This window comes from Prionailurus viverrinus, chromosome C1 (assembly GCF_022837055.1).
Source record: "Prionailurus viverrinus isolate Anna chromosome C1, UM_Priviv_1.0, whole genome shotgun sequence".
Taxonomy (NCBI): domain Eukaryota; kingdom Metazoa; phylum Chordata; class Mammalia; order Carnivora; family Felidae; genus Prionailurus; species Prionailurus viverrinus.
The window spans coordinates 68,740,927-68,759,128 of record NC_062568.1 but is presented as its reverse complement, the minus strand read 5'-3'; the positions used below and the strand labels follow the sequence as shown (position 1 = coordinate 68,759,128).

Below are 18,202 nucleotides of genomic sequence, written 5' to 3'. Positions count from 1 at the left end.
TGAGAAAAAATGAAATATGGCCTTTTGTAGCAACGTGGATGGAACTGGAGAGTGTGATGCTAAGTGAAATAAGCCATACAGAGAAAGACAGATACCATATGGTTTCACTCTTATGTGGATCCTGAGAAACTTAACAGGAACCCAAGGGGGAGGGGAAGGAAAAAAAAAAAAAAGAGGTTAGAATGGGAGAGAGCCAAAGCATAAGAGACTCTTAAAAACTGAGAACAAAGGGTTGATGGGGGGTGGGAGGGAGGAGAGGGTGGGTGATGGGTATTGAGGAGGGCACCTTTTGGGATGAGCACTGGGTGTTGTATGGAAACCAATTTGTCAATAAATTTCAGAAAAAAAAAAAAATAAAGTAGTAAAATGTAAAAAAAATAAATAAAAAAAAATAAAAAAAAATGTACATTGCAACCATTAAATTAACCTGGTTAAATATAAAAAAAAAAAAAAAAGAAAATTGAGAGTGGTTTCCTACTGTTACTGTAAGCAGGGTCTCAAAACTTCTTAAACAACCTCTAGCAATTTCCCAGACAGTCCTTGTCTGAAATATTTTTAACCTCTAAAAATTTCCTGACATGTATATTTTAGTAAAGTTATTCTAATGCTTGTTTTTGGCTACTTCTGCCACCACCACCTCCCCAAATGAGAAGCTTTTGGCCACTGTATTATCCATGAGAGTGAAAAGCACTGCTCAGGCTAGGTATGGTTTCTTACGTGCAGTCAGCTGCTATAATGAATGTACACAGATATTTACGGCCTAGTGCTAAGCCAATGGGTTATTTTGTTGTTGTTCTTAAGTAGCTTAGCATCTAAGTGCTGGCTCTGGACCCAGACCCCTTGGTTTTGAATCCTGATCCTTCCACTTATTAGCTAGGGGCCTTGGATCTTCTCTCCTCAGTTTCTTCATCTGTAAAATGGAGATAAGACCTACCTCATGAGGTGGCTATGAGCATTAAGAGAGATAATAAATGTGAAGGACCTAGGACTGTGTGTGGCACATAAGTATTGATAAATATTTATGTTGGTGACCCAGTGTTCACATCCAGCTTATTTTATGACAATAAATAAGATAATAATTGACATAGACGTGATTTGAGTTGTGTTGAATGGTCATTTAGTGAATGTAAGTTAGATGGCAAGCTCACTTAAAATATAAATACTGGGGTACCTGGGTGGCTCAGTCAGTTAAGCATCCGACTTCTGCTCAAGGTTCATGGTTCGAGCCCCACATCGGGCCCTGTACTGACAGCTCAGAGCTTAGAGCCTGCTTTGTCCACATCTCTCTGCCCTCCCTTGCTTGTGCTCTTTCTCTCAAAAAATAAAAATAAATATTAAAAAAAAATTTTAAGATAATCCTAACCACAGATGCTATCAAGTCAGAGGCTAAATTGGGAGTGGTGGTGCCCCAGAAGGGAAGCACTCTGGGCTGGGCTGAGCCAAGTGGTCTCCACATGAGCCAGGTGTTGGCTCTGTTCTTGCAGGTTTCAGAGAGAAGTTGAGAATGCTGCCTTGAGTGCTTTATAGCAAATCAAGTATTCCATTTCCCTTCCCCCTCCCTCATAGATTTCATCTGATTTAGAAAAATAGGAGTATTCGTTTCATATGAAGAATGTTAATAGGGTCTTTGGAATGAGTCTTTTCCTCTTACTTGTATTAGTTAAGTAATCTGTTGGCATTCAAGAAACTGAGTGGTCAATCATATATTTTAATGTTCAAAATAATACAAAGGGCTGGCAGATCTTTATCCTTATGTCTTGACCACAGCAGGAAAGTATTAGATGTTTCATGAGCAACATTTTTCAACTTTCCTAAATTTTGAAAAACAATTTGCATTGGTAAAAAAATGTCAATAAAAGCTCAAAACAAGATTAAAGACCCAATTTTCAAATGCTACTTTTTTTTTTTTTTTTTGGTTATTTCCCTGATGACTTAGCTAGCATTCATTTCCAATTCAAATGGTACACATGCTGAACAAACTTGCCTCATAGTCACAAAAGAATCTCTTGACTATGAATTAAAAAAAGCAGCTAACTAATCTTGAATAAGAAAGCATCCTGCACACAAATATACTTACTTTTTCACCAGTGTGTGTGAATTATGATGCTCAGTGTTTCTGGAGAATTCCTTTTCTTCTGAGGCAAGGGCTTTTTTTCAGTCAATCTCTTTGAAAGGTTACTGAACTCTAAATATTGTTGCAGAGAATATAGGAAAAGAATGACTTGATAGAGACAGGTTCTCCTGTAATGTGCAGTGATCAGTTACTGTCTCTGCCATCCTATTTATAGCCTCTGGACCTGGCATGGAGCCAATTGCCAAGAAGACCCAAGATCCGTCCTTAATCATATTTATGTATCTGAGGTAGAAAGCAATCACTGCCTTCTCTTTTCTGCACAAAAATATCTGGCAGATGGTGGCTTGAGATTTTTAGGCTTTAGAATTTCTTTTTTAAATCAGTCATCCTAGCCTATCTTTATCCCCATCTATGGTTTTTTCTTTACTGACACCACAGATTTATTCTCCAATTGGAAAGAAAACATTTAATCTATTAGTTTATCTTTTAGAAACCTCTTTTTTAGGTGATAGTAACATCTGAGTTGAACTCTATTTTATATTACTTATTGGCCTATTTTACTCACTAGTTTGCAGCGTATATCCGGGCAGCTGTCCGCAAAGAAAAAGGGCTCCCCATCCTTGTAGAACTTCTGAGAATGGATAATGACAGAGTTGTTTCTTCTGTGGCAACTGCCTTGAGGAATATGGCACTAGATGTTCGCAACAAGGAGCTCATAGGTATGTTCTGGTGACAAGGTAAGCTACAAAAACAGAGTAACATTTATAAGACTCTTCTTTTGATTTATATAAAAAGATGACATTTTATATCATCAGCAACTGAATTCTACTTTCTGGCTTCTTGGCATATTTGGGTACCTTTTGTGACCATCCCTTTTCAGCAAGAGCCAAGCTCATTAATTAAACATTGATCAGGGAAGGTACATTTTCAAGAAAGGTTCATTTCCTGAGCCACAAAATAAGTTAATTCTCCGTTTCTGATATTTGAGACTGGTATCTGCTAATTTACCAACTACCATGTTCTAAGTAAAAAAAGAAATGACATAAATGGTTTATAGCTTCTCCCTCTCAGATCTGTGTTAAGTGCTCACCCTGAGGCAGAACCACTGTCCCACGGCCATTTACACCCAAGGGTGGCATCAGGACTAGGGTAAGGCAAGTCAGGCACACTGGGTACAAAATGGCAGGAAGCATCCACCCTCAGGGCTGTAGGGTGGGCACTTGCATGAACCTGACACTGAGCACCTCTTTAAGTTTGACACACTCACCAACTTAGCTTACTTGTCTCCAAGGGCATTGCCACACTCAAGCCGACTGTGGGGTAAAGGAAAGATCAGAGACTCTCCAGTTGACCTCAGTTACCCCCTGGATCGGCTGCTCACTGGCTGTGTAACCTGGGGTGTGCTGTGGTGAGCCCACCCTGCCCCAATTCTTTCATCTAAATTTGAAAACTTCCTTGACCCCGTGTCTGAAAGGGAGCCGACCACCCTGCTGTCCTCGCTGCGGGTTTGCTGTACAAATCAAATGAGAGAATGAAGCAGCCCTTTATAAACCAGCAAGCTCCACACCAGCCCCACAGCTGACGACAGGCCAGGAGAGAGGGAGGGGAGATTTGGTAGGATCTCATGTGGATTAGTGAATAGGTACTGAACTCATTAAAATATGCCTTCCCTGAGATGGGGGGTGTGGGTGGGGGAACACAAAGATGGAGGGAGGGAGACAAAGAACAAGGGCAATAATATTTACCTTAAAAAGTTGCCTTGAGGATTCACTGTGGCAGCTTACAGGAAAGCCCCTACACCGTGCCTGGCAATATTGCTATTTTAAATTACCACCCAGGTTAACCTGCTCTTAACACACCATTCCTTTGAGCCAAACTGTCCCCTGATGAGTGAAAAGGAGCTTCCTCCACACCCTGTTCATACAGTCCAGCTGGTGCCTGATGCCAGTATGCATTATAACTCTTAGTTCCCATACTTCTTGAGAGAAATCCTTCAGGTCCCTAAAGAGATTTTTTTTTTAAGTTATTTTTACATCCATACTGTTTGAATTTCTTAGAAGAAGCTCATACAGCTTGGGAGTTTCTAATGCTAAAAATTAAAGGCCTGACAACATAGGATTGTGGCCTGTCACTCTACAGCTGGGGAGGGGACACAGGAGTGCCGAGGTGCAGGACCACTGAGGGCCAAGACCTCTGGGAAGGGGGATCGTGTTTGCCAAGCCCTGCCCTTCTTTCAGAGCATCTCTGTGTTTTCTGTGAATGTCTTGACTCCCTTTTAAACTTTCAAGAGCATTTTCTCTCTTTACCTGTGAGCCTTTTTTTTTTTTTACCTAACTGGAGCATTCTTGAATGGTTTCATGAATCACTTTCTTATTTCTTTCTCTATAAAGATCCCTCCTTTCCTGAGGTCTGAGCCCCTCCCAGATTCAATATTCGACTCTAATTTATTCAGTACTTCTGTTTCTGAGAACCATCCCCTTCTTCCTTCACTCTGTGCTCACGTCCATCACCAGCACTAGCAATGGACTTTCTCTGTAGAGCCATTTTTCACAAGGAAACCAAGTTTTGTCACTCTATGAAAGTTACTGCATACTCCACTGAATCGGACCAGCCCAGCTGTCTTGAGCTGCAGGCTCCAAGGGGACCACCAGGCTCACTCACAGGCGGAGTGAGCTGCCTTATCCCAGTCTCCGGGGGCAATTTAAAGTTGTGCCTTAGCAAAATGACGAATTACATGTCATGGACGTTTTGGTTTTTCGTGAATATTCAAAATCACCAGTGCTAACTTCCATCTGTTCTAAAAACCACATTTATCTTCTGGCTTACAATGTCAATACTGTTTTCCCCCTATTCACAACAATGTTCACTGTGAGTAAGCCAGAGCCTTCCCTTTGAAATACAGTAAATTATGCAGTGTGTAGTCAGGGCCTAACTTCTACTGCTTACCATTGTATATAAATAAGTCTTTAATAAAAAACCCATTTTGTATCCACTCAATTATTAGCATAGAAAAAAAAACTAAGAAAATATTTACTTGAGCTTTAGTTCATTTCTTTTGTTTGTCATGCAGTTATTCTAGTTTGTCAGTTGGTAATTGAAATTGAAAAAGAGATAATCTCTTTTGAGAGAGAAGTAAGGGAAACCGAGTATCTGTAAAGAAATGCTTCAATAGCTGGAGACTTCCCCAGCATTGTCCCATCAAGAACTCTGTTATATTGGGGCACCTAGATGGCTCAGTCAATTAAGCATCTGACTCTTAATTTCGGCTCAGGTCATTATCTCATAGATTTTGAGATCGAACCTGCAATTGGGCTCCACCCTAACAGCTCAGAGCCTGCTTGGGATTGTCTCTCCTCTCTCTCTGTCCCTTCCCCTGCTCTCACATGTGTGCATGTGCTCTCTCTCAAAATAAACAAATCTCTATTATATTGCATCACTCCTATGAAATAATCAGCCATCATTTTAACGCCAAAGATTACTTGTGTCCTTTAAAAGAAACTAACCTGTTATCACTGTTGAAGTCAGACCAACTGATATTTACCTTTCACTTGATAAAAATGTGTAATTGTACCCAGCTCACATGTTAAGACCCTGAAAGATTTAATGAAAAGTATTGTTTGGCAGCCTTACTTAGTCCAGTTTTAAAACTTATTCAAAGATCAGTTTTTAAAAGCATTAAGAGGAAGTTAAGGTATTTTTGATGAATAGGAATTCAATTGAAAGTAAAATTTATTTTTATAATTTATTTTTCACTGTTAATGAAGATAGTTGAACTAAAGCAACTTGATTGGCATACCGAACTATATGCTGATTTACATTTTCTTTTAGTGGCTCACTGTAATGTTTTATAAACCCAATTATTTCTCCAAGTGGTTTTGCCGTAAAGATTAACTTCCCCCCTACGTTTATAATATTTGTCACTTCCTATTTTGCCATGGTTTTTTTTTTCCTGTTATTGTCTTTTGAGGTTCTATTTTCAAGAGACAACACACTGTCAGGATCTTTCAACAGCAACAATAACAAAAACCTGTACCTTCTGAAAGCAGAATGAACTCCTTTGCATTTGGCAGGTAAATATGCCATGCGAGACCTGGTCAACCGGCTTCCCGGCGGCACCGGCCCCAGTGTGCTGTCTGATGAGACCATGGCGGCCATCTGCTGTGCTCTGCACGAGGTCACCAGCAAAAACATGGAGAATGCCAAAGCCCTGGCCGACTCAGGGGGGATAGAGAAGCTGGTGAACATAACCAAGGGCAGAGGAGACAGGCAAGTCTGGCGCAGGGAGATGGGATTGTCCTATGATAAGGGCTTTTGTGGAGGATATTTCCTATTGGAAATGATTTATTTCTGCATATCATACACACTATTAATAAGCTAAACAGTCTCCACCAATTAAAAGCTGTTTTGTGGGAGAGGCATTTGCAGTCCTGTGGCCCCTTTTTTTCTGGTTTTTACTTTGTTGTAACACCCCTACATCCATTTTTGTCTCTAAAGCCCAGGAAGGTTGTGCTGACCCCAGGAAGAATCAGAAATGCTACGATGAGGAAAATCTGGGGGCACCGTTTCCCTTTCACCTTTGACTCTGCTCCAGCCTCTGGGGCCTATTCTGCAAAAACATCTTATTGAATCCTCAGTTCTGGGACTGATGCCTCTGCCAGTTGCCTAAAAAGTATTAAAATCATTGCTCTGCAGCGGGGCCTGTTGTGTGGCCTCAGGATGTGCCCTGGGCTTGGATCATACATTCCCCCTTGCTTCTGGGTGACACCTAATTGATGAAGCAGCGGAAGTAGGAATTAGAGAATTGGTGGCAAAAATAGAAGATTTTTTTGTCACAGAGTTATAGCAGTGGACTATCAGTTTGCCTTAGCATCAGATCAAAGAATCCTTCAAGGAAGTGGGAAGTAGGACTGCTTGGAGCCTTTGCAACACACAGGACAGCAGCCACCTGATCCGTAAAATGGCACCTCTCTCCCCACTTGCCACCCTGTCCCCTGCTCTGTTCTCCTTCACAGCACTGATTAACCCCTGATATGTTAACGTAGGGCTTTCTCTGCCGTCTGACTCCCCCGGTAGCAGGAACTTTGTCTTTTCTTCTACCCTCTACATGGAGAACAACCTGACCCAGTTGTTGCTCAGTAAATATTTATTGCTTGACTAAGTGACAGTGTTACAACTCACCTTATTTCTTGTCTAATCTTTTAGTTTATACTTTTGAAGGAATTTCTAAAATATAAGAGTAATGTCGCAAAGCATATTCTCATCCCCTAGAAGTCACACCTGTCAACATTAACCATATTAACCAATTTCCTTTCAGTCCTTTTTTCTTACATATCTTTTTTATCTCGTTAGTAATAAATGCACACACACCTTTTTATTTCAAAAGAAATGAAATGTTACAGATAAAGCTAAGGGAACCAATAATCACTTTTTGTGCTCTTAAAATTTCATTAAAGGGCCTTCATTTGTGAAAGCCATAAGAAGCTGGAGAAATGCTGAACCAGTGCCAAAACCTTTGTATATTAAAAAAGAAAAATTCTCATCCAGTGTAATCTTTTTTTTCAAAACAAGAGACTCAGAAAGTTCTCGATCAACTCAAGTTGTCCTCTAAACACACATTTATTTTCCCTTAGGAGTCATTCACCAAGTTTACTGTTCACCTGCTATGTGCTACAGCAGTGAGCACATCTCCCAACAGCCCCTACCCCTGGGTACCTTACATGCAAGGGCAAGGTAGATGAGGTACCCGTGAGTAGGAAACACAGCCTGTCAGATGCAGATGGGGCAAACAATAAAAACAGGAAAGGTGATAATGGAGGAAGTGGAAGGGCTCTGAGACAGAAGAGTGCCTCATGCATGTGATGGGCAGCAGGAAGCCAATGGGAACAGAGCAAGTCAGGAGTGGTGCGGGAAGGTGTGGCAAACCAGTGCCAAAACCTTTGTATATTAAAAAAAAAGAAAGTTCTGTAACCAGAAATACAGGACCCTGTGAGTCAGTGTAAGGACTTTGATTTACTCTGAGGAAAATCAAAAGCCACTGGAGATCATTCAGCAGAGGAGGGACACAATCTGGCTTCCCTTAAAAGGGTCATCGTGGCTCAATGAACCTTCCCCTCTACCAAGTACAGATTAATGGTGGCAGCAGTTGTGGGGAAGTGGTTGATGCTGACATGGTTGAAAGAGTCAACAAAATTTGCTGAGGGATTAGATGAGCAGCAGGAGAGGAGGAAAATGTCAAGGATGACCCCAAGGTCTTTGGCAAAAAAGACCACAGGATGAAATTGCACTTACTAACATGGGGAAGCCTACGGGAACAGGGTTTTAGGGAAGACCAGGTGTTTGTTCTGGACATGTTACATTTAAGACCTTTATTAGACATCCATGTGAAGTGTCTGGTCAACAGTAGAATATACCTGAGTTGAGTTCAGGATAGAGGTCCAAACTAGAAATAAAATTTGGAAGTCATTTGTGTATAAATGGCGTATTTAGAAAAGTGAAATGGGCTGAGATGAATAAAGAAAGAACTGTAAATGGAAAGAAAAGAGGCTTAAGGGCTGATATAATTTTCCCCAAGGAAATGGGGAGCCAGCAAAAGAGCTGAAGAGTAGCCAGAGCATTCAGAAGAAAATCAGGAACGTGTGGTATCTTGGAAGCCAAGGAAGTGCTTCAAAGGTGAGCACGTGTCAAATGCTCTGCTTAACCAGATAGGACAAAGACAGTTGACACTTGTCCAGTTGAACGATACTGATGTCACACGTTTAAGAGAAGATGAGAAATTAGAGGATAAGAATTAGAATTTTGAGGATACATCACTCTTCCAAGGAGGTGTGCTGCAAAGGTGAGCACAGAAGCTTCCTTGATTTTCTCAAGAGTTAGGTTTCTGCTGATAGAATTCATCTGCAGATATCTAGCCTAGCAGTTTGTATCAAGGTATATAGCCGGCACACTCCTGCTTGCTCGAGTGTTGCAGAGCAGTCCTTGGAGCCGGCGTGGGGTCTGTCTTTCCTGCCCCCTCCCGGTTGCCTAGCACCTACAGGCGGGGAGATAAACACCAGCAGCAGTGTCAGGACCTGGCTGAGAATGGCATGGTTGTGAGGTGCGAAGGCCCTGTGAGGCCATCCCAGGTATCAGAAATTTCAACTCTGTTCATTTTTTGTTTTGAGATATCTCCTGCTCTGTGGTCCATTTTGAAAATGTACAATTTAGAACAGCTTTGAGTGGGTTTTTTTGACCTGGTTCTGCCCTTGACTCAAGAGGAACACTGAGGAGGGGTAGTCTTGAGTGGGAGGTGGGGGCGGAGTTAGATGCAGAAATGCCCCACCTCCAAGAACAGGGACAGTGCTATCCCTGAACATGACTATACTCCCTCCTCCCCGAAGCCCTCAGAATCATTACAACCCATATCCTGTTGTCTGGGACAGAGGAAGTGCTTCCAGCCTGCCCACCTCACTACTTCTCCCCTTCCTAAGGGTTTCATTAGGAAGATAAGAGGAAATCAGATTTTAGATACTGTGGTACACATCTGAAGTCGAATTTTCGATGTTGAGATGAACTGTGAAGAGGTATCCTGTTATCCTTACCGCTGACTCCCCAAGCGGTGATCCACCTCTGACGTGGTGATCTGCAGGCCTGTGCTCAGGAAGGAGGCTGCACTTCCCTCTTCACTTATCACCGAAGCCACTGATTTAGAGGAGCAGCCCTCGAGGTAAAAAGCAGTGACTCATGGTGAGCAGTGCTTGAACAGAGCGCCAACATTCAGCAAACGTCTTCAGAGAGAACTTACAACTGACCGTATTTTCCAAATTGAACATTACAGCACATAAGTACGTTTACCCAGAGGCATAAATAAGAAGGCAATGCTGGTGTTTATAGGAAGACCTAGTCATGGGGGAAACATTTAAAGTGGGAAGGTCCTCCAGTACTCAGGATGCGAGGTCATGGTCGAGTTAATCCCAAAGCCCCAGGGAAGTCAGCCCCATGGGAGATATGGAGGGGAGCTAGGGGCTGACACCTGAAAGAGGCCTCCAGCTTAGAGGGTCATGGCTCATGCCAATCACAGCCTCTCACCACAGACTTGACTGCTTGAGAGTCTCACTTTGGTCCTAGCCACCTGGGCCCGCCCTGAACCTGCCCAACTCCCAGGTACACCTGATTCCTCGGTCGTGTTTTCCAGCAGTGGCCCCTGTGCCCTGTGGGCCTCTTGATCACTGGTTTGCAGCTTAAATCTCTGCAAATGGAACCTGAGGATGTGCCTCCCACATTCATTAACATTACCTCGCTCTCTCCTAGATCATCTCTGAAGGTGGTGAAGGCAGCAGCCCAGGTCTTGAATACATTGTGGCAATATCGGGACCTCCGGAGCATTTATAAAAAGGTAACTTAACAAGAATAGCTTTGGCATAATTAGCATTCATCAGAGCACACATTCATAATCATTTATTGTAATGAAATGTCATTATTCATTTTGAGAGGTTTCTTTTTCTCTTTTAACTCCACAGGATGGGTGGAATCAGAACCATTTTATTACACCTGTGTCAACGTTAGAGCGAGACCGATTCAAATCACATCCTTCCTTGTCTACCACCAACCAACAGATGTCACCCATCATTCAGTCAGGTCAGTAGGCAAACTCCACTCCTTCGCGAGAACATTTGTGTGACAGACGTTATTTTCCAGCCAGAGAAGATTGAACATAGACAATTAAGCCTGTCACCTCCAAACACTTAGGAGGTGGATTTGCTTTTCAAGCGAAGAGCCTTCTTTGGGAATTATATGCCATTGTCAACAACAGACCCATTTCCCTCCTTCCATTTTAAAAGTTTATGCAAGTTTACCCACAAAAGATGGGCCCTCCATCCCATCTACTCCCCCATGATTCTGCTTCACTAGGTTTGTGAAGGGGTCTGGGAATCTGTGTTTGATAGGCTGGCCAGGTGATGCGGCTGCAGGAGTAGAGGAGCACACTTTGAGAACCACTGGATTATGCCTGAAAACAGCTGCCCTGCCTGCCCACTAGCTATAAGTTTGGAATCTCCTCCAAAGTGATTTTTTAGTTTTCTTGGTGAAAACTCTTAGAAACAAGGTCCTCTAGACATGATCTTTACATCTGCATTCTGGGGAAGCCACGATCTTCTGCACCTTCCTTCTTCCCAGTTAAACCTCCATCCCCTGGCTGTATTCCAGAGCCTACCCCCACCTGCCACCTGCCCCCACCCCTTATCCATGACTGATGGGAACAGCCTCTACAGGTGGGTTCGCAAGAATTCCCTTTGATTTGTAAGTTGGGAATCTTGGCAACCACACGACCTACTTATTAGTGCCTAATTTTGTAGAAAGAACGTTCTGAGACTCAGGCTGTTTTTTATATACAAGGACAGAATATTACTACCAAGCCCAGTTAGTCCTATAAATTTAATTCTTAGTTAAATGAAACAGGAAAAGTAGTATCTTTTTTTTATTTGGCTTTAAATCTCCCATTCTGACATATAAATATTATCTGTTGTATTCAACTGTGCTACTGCTGGCAGTCTTATTTGTCATGTGGACAAATGTGGCCAGAAAGACAAATATAGGACTGGTGGTTCTTACCACATAATTGGATAGCTCCACTTGTACTAAGAGTTTTTTAAAAGTGTCTGTGCCTACTGCGTCTGGTGTATATTTTTATCTTAGTTTTTAAATTATGAGTTGTTTTCTTCAAAGAGGCTTAATGCTTGGTTTTTGACATCCTTGCTGAGCTTCCAGGTGTAGCCTGTGGCTGTCTTCTTGTATAAAAATGCTCAGAACTCTTTAGGGACTCTGGAATAGGGGTGTCAGGGGAAACAAGAGATTTGGCTGCTTAACCAAAGGCATATGTAGCACAGGCAAAAGGATAATTTCAGACAGATTAGGGCATAGTTACTAAACAATGAACTTATTTTGAGGGCCTCACATATATACACTGGACAGTGTTGATGAGCCCATCCACGTTCCTGAACGTAGCTTTTTGGATTCCGTTTGAGAGGAAGGATAGAATTCGCACTTGTTTCTCCAGTAATTCTAAGCGCTAATCCTCCACCTGTCAGCACTGATGTGGTCTCGACTTACTGGCACTTCTGACGCCTTTGCGCTAATGTAATTGTGGGAGGCGGGTGGGCATGATCTTTGTCCTGCTATCTTCTAGAAAGTAAGCAAGGTGAGTAGCACATAGACACAGCCCATGCATGCTCACCTCCCTTTAACACACAGCAGCCCTATGGCAGTGAAGTGACCTTTTAGGGAAAATATTTCAGTGTCCTGCCTCTGAAAGCATCAAGGTGTGCAAAAGCACTGGTGGCAAGGTTTGCAGGCTGCTGCTTTCAAGTGAATCAAGTGAATAAATGACCACTTTTATTTATAATTAACTTTAGTGCAAGCAAGATGACTTTTTAATGAGGAAAAAAAATGCGTGAAGCTTTCCTTCTGTGCAGAAATGCTCAAAAGGAGACCTGTGGATGTATATGTTATTATTAAATATCTGGCTCAAGCTGGGATAAAAAATCGTCTGGCGTTTTGTGAGGCTGAACTTCTTAGCACTGTCAACTTCTTAAGGAGCCAGGCTTACTGAGTTTATAAAATTTCCCTGACAGCTGATCACCATAAAAAGACGTATAAATGTTATGGGCTGGGTACTCTTACTCAAACACATTCAGAGATGCAGATATTTTTGAAATAATTAAAAATCAAAATATGCCATAAAACATCGATTTACTAAAGAACTGCACATAAAGGATAATAGACCGCTGTTTTACAAGCAACTGAACCGAGATCATAAAATAGCAAATGTACCTCTCGCATGGCTAAGAAGTTACTCTCGCTCCGTTGTAAAGGCGCTGTAAAGGCACGTTGGAGTCCTTGAGGCCCATTACCGGGAAAGCTGCATGGTTTCTGCGCTGCGCCCCTAACTGGGCAGCCCCTGCTTCAGCTCTCCGGAAGCTCTGCTCTCGCCACGCCCACTGATCCTCGAAGCGGCGGGTTTGCAGGGCTTGCAGGTCGCACTGGCTGCTCTTCAACTCACAGTACCTCTGAAGACTGATTTTTAGCATCAGCTGCTTGGCATTGCTAATTGCTGATTTGTATTTTTCCAGAGAGGATTTTGCAGAGACACTGACAGTCTGCTTTCTCTTTCTTCTCCTTTCTCTCTCCCTTCTCCTTCTGCCTCTCCCTTCAGTCGGCAGCACCTCCTCCTCACCAGCACTGTTAGGAATCAGAGACCCTCGCTCTGAATACGATAGGACCCAGCCACCTATGCAGTATTACAATAGCCAAGGGGATGCCACACATAAAGGCCTGTACCCTGGTAAGACGCCAGCTGGGTGTGTGATAGAGTATCTCGAAAAGCCACGTGTTTCCAGGCACCCTGCCAGCAGCCTGGGAAATAGCCCGTGCCTGTATTGAGACGGTCCCCCCAGCAGCAAACCATGTTCTAGCGTCAGCATTTCCTGCTTGGGGGGCTGTTGCCTTTTCCGCTTCTTTTAAGCAAAACAAGTTAAGGTAGTGGCCTAGTGACCACAAATAAAAGAGCACTGTATCCAAATGGGAGAAGGTTTCTGGCTCTCCCCCAGCGCATTCCCTTTGCTCTGCTCCCCCAACCCCCATCCATGCAGTGTGTCCCTGTGTGTCCCACGTATCAGAACTCTGAGTTCTGTGACTCTTTGCAAGGCCACACATCCTAGACTGGTTCTTCTTTTAAATTCAAACCTGAGAATGGTGATCAATTTCATTTACATTTTCATGGAAAAGAGTTTGAATGAATAACACAATGTATAATGTGATTCTTCCCAGGGTGATTATATTTTAAGATAACAAAAATAATGTTGCACAGTATTAATATTTTTATGTCATTCAGAAAGCTGGGCATAACATTTATTTAAAGGATGCCAGCCCTAAGAGTTCCCAGGATTTCATACTGTCCCCATTCTTGACTCTCTTGCAAATTATAACTACTCTAGAGGTTTCAAATAAGGCAGTGTGACTGAGCTACCACAAAAGAGTACTCTTTTCTCAAAAAACCTATTTATTAAAAAGAAATAAATAAAATCTGTTGGCAACTTAACTGCTGGGGGAGCCGTCTCAGTTGTGCTGTTGTCTTTGAAATTGTGATTTCACAGGACTGTTTACTAATCGACTGTTGTTACTATGGCAGTTAATAGCTCAGAAAATTGCAGATGCTACATTTCAAACACCAAGCTCTTTGCAAAGGAAATGCACAAACTGAAGTGCGTTGTTCCTTCAGATTTGCAGCAGCCTGCTTTATTTTTAAGATCGCCTCCTTAGCATGCATGCCCTTCTGTATCTTCTTTGCTTGCTTCAATAAACTAATTTGCCTCAAGTATGTTTCATTTTCCTCATTAAAAAAAAAAAAAATCTTTGTGAGCCCTAACAATAATAGAAGGGTAGCCAGTGACGTCATTGGGAGTCTGCTGTGGACTCTTGAAGACCATCATCGGATTATCAGATCCTTTTTGTTTGAAAATGTAGTTAAATATGGCAGACACAAGACTGTGCCTCCATGTGGCCACACTGCTTAGAACATGCCTGTGTCTGCTCCAGGACCTGGGACTTGGAATCAAAGTTGTTCTGAAGGCATGGAGCTTGTTCTAATACGTTTCCCTTCCCCCATCTGACCCAGGGCTCTAGCTCAAAGCCCTGGAAAAGTGATGTCCCTCGGCTGAGGGAGCAAGGCTGCTGTTCAGAGCCAGCCAGGGAACTCTTCACAGGTATGCATAGCTCCCCACAGTGACCAGAAGTTGAGAAGGAAACCTTCTGGTATTCTGGTATTGCTTTTTGGTGACACACACACACACAACTTGTCTTTGTCATATTCATTAGCCCCTAACAACCCTGGGGTGAGCAGCAGCCAGGCTAGATCCAGGGAACTCAGACTGCTGACTGTCCCAATCTACGCTGGCACTGGGAAAGGCAGGCCCTGTCAGGGAGCCCACACAGCCTAATGGACCACAGTAATGAGCACTAGTTTTAATTTCATAAAATATTTTCTTACAGGCTCCAGCAAACCTTCACCAATTTACATCAGTTCCTATTCCTCACCAGCAAGAGAACAAAATAGACGGCTACAGGTGAATTTGCAACGTCATTTTTACAGAAGGTCGATTAGCAGGGATCAACATAGGAAGGGGTCTGGGTCGGTTGACTTACCAGAGCTGGGCCAACACAGCAGGGGCCAAGGAGCTTTCCCGGGGCATCTCTAATGCGCTTCAGAATCTCCTCTGTGGTTTAAGCAAATCACTTCCACAGTAGCCCCAGGTGCTTGAATATCCAAATCGGTGCTGCCGAGACCACCATGCCACTGATGGGAACCAGCTGAGAAGTCTAACTCCTATTCTTTGCCCAGTAATTTCCTTTTCCCACTCCTTTTTTCTGTTAACCTCTAAAATCTCTTCCATCCTCTGTGGGGAAAGGTTGGTAAGCATACTTCATTCTCTCATCTCATTGTTCTCTTTTCTGTACACCTCATTCCTCATCTCCGTGACTCCCTCCGTATCCAAGCCATGGTTTGAAAACACTTGAGTCCGTGGCCAGGTCTCCATTAGTCTCAGAAGTCAAAGTGGACTCGGCCCTACTGGGGTGGACCCCACTCTCCATCAGAGTGGGTACTAGTGATTATAACATCCAATCTCTGCTTTCATGGGGACTAAAATTTATTTCAGTCCTTCCTGATGCCATGCCCACGTGGGTCATCTGATCTCTCCTCCTACCTTCCAAAAATACATGAACAACTGGGGTTTTCCAAACAAGCCTGTATCCTCAACTTCAGATAAGGATGCTCTAAAACCTCCCTCCATTTCATCTTTTCTCTAGATGGACAAAAAAAGAATTTCCCAAATTATTTATAATTTATGCCATAGTTTTTAAGTCAAGAGAGGGGGAAAAAAACCTGAAAATCATAACTCTAACTTAAAAAGAGAATTTAGCTTTGAAATGCTTATAATGTTAGAATGCGTTTAGTTCCAGAACATGATGTTTTGATACCTACGTGGTAAATTTGTTACATCTTACTAAGTGAGGGGATTTGGACATGATCAAGAGGGAAATCAGACATAACAACCAGGACAGTTTTTCTCTAAACATATTTGAAGAAGTTAATGTGAGATCAGAGATGAGCTAAGACAACACAAAAGGACATGGGGGCAGGGTACCCTGATGTGGATGCCCACATGTGCTCACCTTGCTTCCTTACAAATCGATTAGTCCTGGCTTGGGGAAGTCTTTTCCTTTCGAACCATTTGCTCACATGTCTCTTCCAATTTTATTACTCTGCTGCCTGGAGATTGCTTACTCCTTTAATAGTACCTCACATTTGTCCTAAAACTGAGGGATGGACTCAATCTTCATCTCTGAGGTAAATGTTTTAAAAGATGGTTCTGCACATATACAACTATCTGAAGCATGAAAATCCAGCCTCCAACTAAATTCATGATGTACTAGTGGTTCCCGTGTCAAAGCAAAAATCAAGGCCATCCTTTCACTGAGCATGCCCAGGTAACAAGCCCCTCCACAGCAGAGCGCAGAACTGGTCCTCTAGTGAGGAAGGAGGTAGCCAGAGGCCACCTCAGGCTCTCTGGAGACACCAACTTCTAGAGGCCTTAGAACAGGGCTTGAGCAAACTCTGCCAGCCTACTTATAAACATAGTTTAAAATCCTTACAATCTACTAGTAAACATAATAGCATGTACCAGAAACAACTCTGAACCATATGTTCACAAATATTGAATACTGCTTTAAAAATATGAAGCAGGAAACCCACATTAATTTCCCTTAAACATGTAATGCCAAAAATTGCTTTGATTTATTTGCTTTTTCATTTTGTCAACAGCATCAACAGCTGTATTATAGTCAAGATGACTCCAACAGAAAGAACTTTGACGCATACAGATTGTATTTGCAGTCTCCTCATAGCTATGAAGATCCTTATTTTGATGACCGAGTTCACTTTCCAGCTTCTACTGATTATTCAACACAGTATGGACTGAAATCAACTACAAATTATGTAGACTTTTATTCCACGAAACGACCTTCTTATAGAGCAGAACAGTACCCAGGGTCCCCGGACTCATGGGTGTAGCATCAAGATGCTCGGGAGAGGAACTCTTCTTTCTAACCTTGTTTGGATTGAGATGAAAAATCCGTCTTGCTGATTTGCTGATGAAATGTGAAAGTGAAATGGAAGGAATGAGTGAAGAGCATTTTTTTTTCTTTTTTGAGGAATTATCAGGGAAGTGAGGAAACCTTTGGGAGAGAGGACTTTCTAAGCTCTATTTAGGTGTTAGATCTAATTACTTATAGATTCTGTAGTCTGGTGAAGGTGTGGGCGATGTGATGAGAGGTTTGAGAAATGGGTGCAAAGAGGTGGGGGATGTGTAGGTCAAATCAAATTAAAGATGATTTTTTTAATGTGAATAAAGTTATGTTCTGATAGTTTGTACAGAAAAAAAATAATAAAATGGATGCCCTTCATGTTTTATTGCTATTACTAAATGTCAAGATTGTATGCTATTATGTCTTGTAAATTTCTTTTGTTGGTGTAAATATGGAAATGCCACATTGGTTAAGTGCCATCATTTGTAATGCAGTGTGTCATTTGAAAAGAGATTTGAAGAAACTGACAGCTTAAAAGACAAATGGGAAACCCGAGGAATTGTTAGCAATTAAAAACAAACTATAACATCCTTTGTTTTCAAAATGAATAGTGTACCTTTGAAGCACAAAGTCCAGTCTGGTATAGAAGCGCCATGCCCATTCCCTGCCTCTTTCATAGGACACTTCACTGCCATTTTCTATGCACATGAAAGAAAAATAAATGTGGAAATTTCATCCTTGGAAATTTGTTCCCTGTTCTTTTTTTATTTTGTGTGTAATATGGAAAAGCACATGCTATAAATGTGAATCTAAATGCATGTTGGAAACAGCTTAAATATATCCAAGTATTATGGACTTTTCCTAGTTTTATACACTTTGTAAGATGGACAATACCAAAGAATGAAGCTGTGAAATTTCCTCCTCCTTAACCACCTTAGTATTTTTATTTGGGGGGATCTATTTTGAATCTATTGTACATTGCCATTTTATCTTTTTTTTTTTTTTTTTTTTCTT

The 18,202-nt window shown here is 42.1% G+C and overlaps 1 protein-coding gene across 13 annotated transcripts in view; it reads left to right on the top strand.

The window, feature by feature from the left end:
• The window catches only part of PKP4 (plakophilin 4), a 240,857-nt gene extending 222,924 nt beyond the window's left edge, over positions 1–17,933 (top strand). For 10 of the 13 annotated variants that reach the window (XM_047870213.1, XM_047870212.1, XM_047870214.1 and 7 more), the window contains 7 exons: positions 2,643–2,793; positions 6,145–6,340; positions 10,361–10,445; positions 10,570–10,687; positions 13,260–13,388; positions 15,095–15,168; positions 16,926–17,933. In XM_047870213.1, the coding sequence (XP_047726169.1) occupies positions 2,643–2,793; positions 6,145–6,340; positions 10,361–10,445; positions 10,570–10,687; positions 13,260–13,388; positions 15,095–15,168; positions 16,926–17,174 (1,002 nt within the window). In that variant the 3' untranslated portion in view covers positions 17,175–17,933. The remainder of the gene's footprint in view (positions 1–2,642; positions 2,794–6,144; positions 6,341–10,360; positions 10,446–10,569; positions 10,688–13,259; positions 13,389–15,094; positions 15,169–16,925) is intronic. The other 3 variants (XM_047870220.1, XM_047870216.1, XM_047870218.1) reach the window with 2 other exon arrangements.
• The last annotated feature ends 269 nt before the right edge of the window (positions 17,934–18,202 follow it).